This window comes from Aquila chrysaetos, chromosome 13 (assembly GCF_900496995.4).
Source record: "Aquila chrysaetos chrysaetos chromosome 13, bAquChr1.4, whole genome shotgun sequence".
Lineage (NCBI taxonomy): Eukaryota > Metazoa > Chordata > Aves > Accipitriformes > Accipitridae > Aquila > Aquila chrysaetos.
The window spans coordinates 36,440,763-36,445,291 of NC_044016.1; the positions used below are offsets into that span (position 1 = coordinate 36,440,763).

At 65.0% G+C, this 4,529-nt stretch overlaps 1 protein-coding gene across 1 annotated transcript; it reads left to right on the forward strand.

Annotated features, from left to right (window-relative positions):
• The first annotated feature begins 328 nt into the window (after window positions 1-328).
• On the forward strand, window positions 329-4,268 carry ADRB3 (adrenoceptor beta 3). Its single transcript, XM_030035361.1, has 3 exons — window positions 329-1,723; window positions 2,760-2,827; window positions 3,261-4,268. The coding sequence occupies exons 1-2, from the start codon at window positions 435-437 to the stop codon at window positions 2,797-2,799; spliced, it is 1,329 nt and encodes a 442-aa protein (XP_029891221.1). The 5' UTR covers window positions 329-434; the 3' UTR covers window positions 2,800-2,827; window positions 3,261-4,268.
• The last annotated feature ends 261 nt before the right edge of the window (window positions 4,269-4,529 follow it).

Genomic DNA, 4,529 nt, shown 5'->3' on the forward strand with positions numbered 1-4,529 from the left:
GGGAGCGCAGGGCGAGGGGCGCAGGGCGAGGGGCTGGAGCGCAGGGCGAGGGGCTGGGAGGCGGGGGAAGGGTGCGCGGCGAGGGGCCGGGGCGCACCGCGGGGATACCGGAGGGAGCGGGGCGGTCCTGGGGGCGCCCGGCCGGGGGTGGGATGGGGTGGGGTGGGTGGGGGGGGGGGGGGGCGGTGCCGCAGCCCTCTCCTCTTTCATTGATGTCCGGAGCGGGGCAGCCCGGGGCCGCCCCGCTCCTTTAAAGGCTCCTCCTCCCAGCAGCGGCCCGGGGAGCGCCGCCGAGGGGAGCCCGGCCCCGCCGCAGCCCCGCCGGTCCGCCCCGAGGGCTGCTGCGGGCTCCGGCGGCCGCGGGGAGGGAGCGGGGCCGCGCACGTCGGGGGTGCCGGAGCCGTGCCCCCTCCCTCCCACCAAGGCCGGCGGAGATGAGTCCCCCGGCCGCGGGCAACGGCAGCGCCTGGGGGGCTGCAGCGCTGGGCGGCGGCGGCAACTGCAGCGGGGCCGCCAGCCTGAGCAGGCAGTGGGTGGTGGGGGCCGCCCTGAGCCTCACCGTGCTGGTCATCGTGGCCGGCAACTTGCTGGTGATCGTGGCCATCGCCAAGACGCCGCGGCTGCAGACCATGACCAACGTTTTCGTCACCTCGCTGGCTTGCGCCGACCTCATCATGGGCTTGCTGGTGGTGCCGCCGGGGGCTACCGTCCTGCTGAGCGGCCACTGGCCCTACGGCACGATGGCGTGCGAGCTGTGGACCTCGCTGGACGTGCTGTGCGTCACGGCCAGCATCGAGACGCTGTGCGCCATCGCCGTGGATCGCTACCTCGCCATCACGTCGCCGCTGCAGTACGAGGCGCTGGTGACCAAAGGCAGGGCGCGGGCCGTGGTGTGCCTGGTGTGGGCCATCTCTGCCTTCATCTCCTTCTTGCCCATCATGAACCACTGGTGGCGGGACGGGGCGGACGAGCAGGCGGTGCGCTGCTACGACGACCCGCGCTGCTGCGACTTTGTCACCAACGTGACCTACGCCATCATCTCCTCCACCATCTCCTTCTACGTGCCCCTGCTCGTCATGATCTTCGTCTACGTCCGCGTCTTCGCCGTGGCCACGCGGCACGTCCAGATCATCGGCAAGGACAAGGTGAGGTTCCTGCAGGAGCCCCCCAGGCCCAGCTCCAGGAGCAGCCGGCGGAGACGGCCCTCCCGTCTGCTGGCTATCAAGGAGCACAAGGCGCTCAAGACCCTGGGCATCATCATGGGCACCTTCACGCTCTGCTGGCTGCCCTTCTTCGTGGCCAACATCATCAAGGTCTTCTGCCGGCCGCTGGTGTCGGATCAGCTCTTCCTTTTCCTCAACTGGCTGGGCTACGTCAACTCAGCCTTCAACCCCATCATCTACTGCCGCAGCCCCGACTTCAGAAGCGCCTTCCGCAAGCTGCTGTGCTGCCCGCGCCGTGCAGACCGCCGGCTCCACGCCGTCTCGCAGGACCTGCAGCGCTGCCCCTGTGCCTTCAGCCCCCGGGGGGGACCCTCGGAGGACAGCAAGGCCGCAGCCCCCGGACACCCCGGGGAGGACGCCGAGGCTCGGGGCAGCAGCAGCCGCTGCAGCAGCTGGATGGAGGAGACCAGCCTGTCCCAGGGCAGCGGCCACCGGCAGCGGCCCCTGGGCGAGTCCCGGCCGCAGGGCACCCAGACCACGCTGTGCTCGCAGCTTGACGAGTAAGTACCCGCAGGCACTCGCTCGGGGGGCTCCGGGGGACCAGCCCTTTGGGGTGCGACCAGGGGCGCTGTCGATGGTGGGGCCGTGGTCTGATGGCACAGCATGGAGCCGGAGGGCAGGCAGACCCCGGAGCCAGAGGGCAGGCAGACCCTGGTGTGCGTGGGAGAGGTGCTGGGGTGCGGGGCTGGGAATCACTGCCCTCTGCCTTTAGGTTCCCCTAAAACCTTGGCCCCTCCACTGGGCTGCAAAACTGGGGTCCCAGCCCAGTCCTGCCTTGTCCCTTCCCGGGGAACACCCCAGCCTGCCAGGATGGGGTCTGCTGTTCCTGGGTAAAGAAAACACTGGTGGTGAATAGGGAAGCAAGCCAGCCAAACAGGAATGCATCCCAAAGCCTGGGATTCCCCTCCTTCTTCCCCCCACTCCCGCTTTCTGCTGTTAAAGAAGGAAAATGTGGGACACCCCCCCTGCAGTGAGGCAGCTGGGGGCCACTGTCGCCAGCCTGGGTTCTGTGGGTCACTTTGCCCTCTGACAGAGTGTAAATCTGGGAAGGAAATTTATTTCTTCACCCTCTGTCCCTCACTGCTGTCAGCCCTGTGGATGGGAGATGGGCTTCCCGTAGCTGGCAGCCCCATGCCAGGGCAGAGGGCTGGCAGGGACGCCCGTGCTGTGGCTCTGCCCTGCCAGCCTGCTGCCTGCACCCTTACGTGGGTTTATACCTCCTTCTGCAAACTACAGGGTGGGTTTTTTTCCCCCTGAGTTTTTTATTAGTATGACAAAATTTGAATTATTCTTGTTACTGTGGATTTTAACTGGCTTTCTCTGGTCTGAAACCCCTCTTGATGCCCAAAGGCAGGAGACGTTCCTGCCAGCACGCACAGGAAGAGCTGCCGTCGGCAGAGATGTGCAGAAAGAGGTGCCAGAAAGTGTTTTCTGAACTCGCGTGTTCTGAGGAAGGATTTATCCGTGCTAGGAACACGGGATGGTAAATAGTGGGAAAGGTCTGGGCTCTTCATGCACTGTGCTGTCCTGTTTAAGGTTTTCCGGCAGAGAGATGCCAGCTGGTCCTTCCATCTGACTGGGAGCAGCCGAGAGCCGGGAAGAGAGTGAGTGTGCTTCCCCTCGGCCGGCACTGCAGCGTTGTCGGGGCCATCATCCCTCACAGCGTCTCCTCTGCCCGCTTTGGCCGCTGCCTTCCCTGGGGGAGCGCAGCCTTTGGCCAGCCCGCAGGCAGCTGCCTGCTTTTGGGCACGTGAGCCTGGCATCAGCCCGGCCATCTGCTGACACCTCCCTGCCTGCCCCGGGATGCTTAACCCCCATCGGGGTGGCTGCTTCTGCCACGATGGCTTACGTGCTGCTGGAGTTCCAGACCTCATGCATGGTGCTTTTTGCCCGGCTCCAGTCCTGGATCCCCCTCCGTGCTCACCGCTGCCCTTTCTCCTGGGCGGTGGCTTTGGGTCCCCATCCCCGGCGCTATGCAAGCAGCGAGGCTTGAGCCCGGTGGGTGATGCTGCGTCACCTCCCACCCTCTTCTTGCAGGGCCGGGTGTCGCAAAGTGGACGGAGGAGCGGCGCTGGGGGCAATGGTGCTGGAAGGACCCTCCGGTGCACGCACTGACCCGGAGAGGAGAGGGGCTATCCCTTGGGAGCGCTCGCAATCACAGCAGCGTCCGAGGAGCCGGCTCCTCCATGCTGTTGGTGCTGGAGAGCTGGAACCAGCTAGGAAAAAGCTCCCACGCTGCTGGCCAAGAGGCAGCACAGCCTCGGGGACGTGCCAGCGCTCGCCGTGTGGACAGGGGACCAGCTCCCACCCGGGGGTGCTTCCTGGCACGGCCGGTGGCAGGATGCGGTGGCTGGCGGCTCTGCTCTCTCAAAGAACCTTGACGTCCCAGGCTTGGCCAGGCTTTGGACAGTCCCTTGGGAAGGGGAGAAGAGCCTCCTGCAGGCACAAGCCCTTTCCAGGATCTCCGCTCCATTCCTGTCCCAGCCGCTGCATTCCCAGGGCTGGGTGCGATCCCGGGAACTGCAGCAATACCTTTAGCAAAGGAAAAGCACAAGGGAGCAAGGGGAGTTCCAAGCATGGGGGACTGGGCAAAAAAAGTGAATTATGCTCTTGTCAAATCTCCTTCTGTTTCTTCCTCTCTGTCTGGGGCAGATGTCCGTGTTTCTGTGCCGTTCGGGGGTGGGAGGGTGGATGGATCAAGCTGGAGGAGCAGCAGCAGTGGGGTCAGGTGGGGAGAGCATTGCAGAAGGGCGGTTTTCATCCTGAGGCCCCTGCATGCTGGTCTGGGTACGTGGGGCAGTGGGGTGAGGGCAGGGAGGTTAAGCTCTTGCTTTAAGCCCTTTTGCACTGCCAGCGTGTTGGGAGGTGGCAGCAGGGCCAGTCCAGCCCCGAGATGCTGCTGTGGCTCCTCCATGCACGCTGCGGTGCCAGCAGAGCTCGGGGTGCGTGTACAGATGGGCGCTCACATTCGCGGCCGTGCCCACGCCACACTGCCATGCAGTGACTTTGGGGATAATGTTGGTTGTAAATAAGTCACGGTGACTGTAAAGTTTTTGTACTGTTTTGTCTCCCCCCACCCTCTGTGCGAAATAAACCTTCGAAACTCTGCGATGCCTTCGAATCTGTGCCGAGCAGAGGGATGTTTCTTCCATGTGCTCTTCCCGAGGGGCTGCCCGAGGCTCGGGGGTGCATCCCCCTCCTGGGCTCCCGGGGCTGTGGCTGGCAGGGACCGGCTGAGCGGGCAGGCAGGGAAAAGCCGGGCTCTGGGCATGCCATGGTGCCAGCCCCCAGCCCTGCCACGTCTCC

Coding starts and splice junctions, on each gene's coding strand:
- ADRB3 (XM_030035361.1), top strand. CDS start 435: ATGAGTCCCCCGGCCGCGGGCAACGGCAGCGCCTGGGGGGCTGCAGCG. Junction 1,724..2,759: donor CTGTGCTCGCAGCTTGACGA/GTAAGTACCCGC, acceptor GTCCTGTTTAAG/GTTTTCCGGCAGAGAGATGC.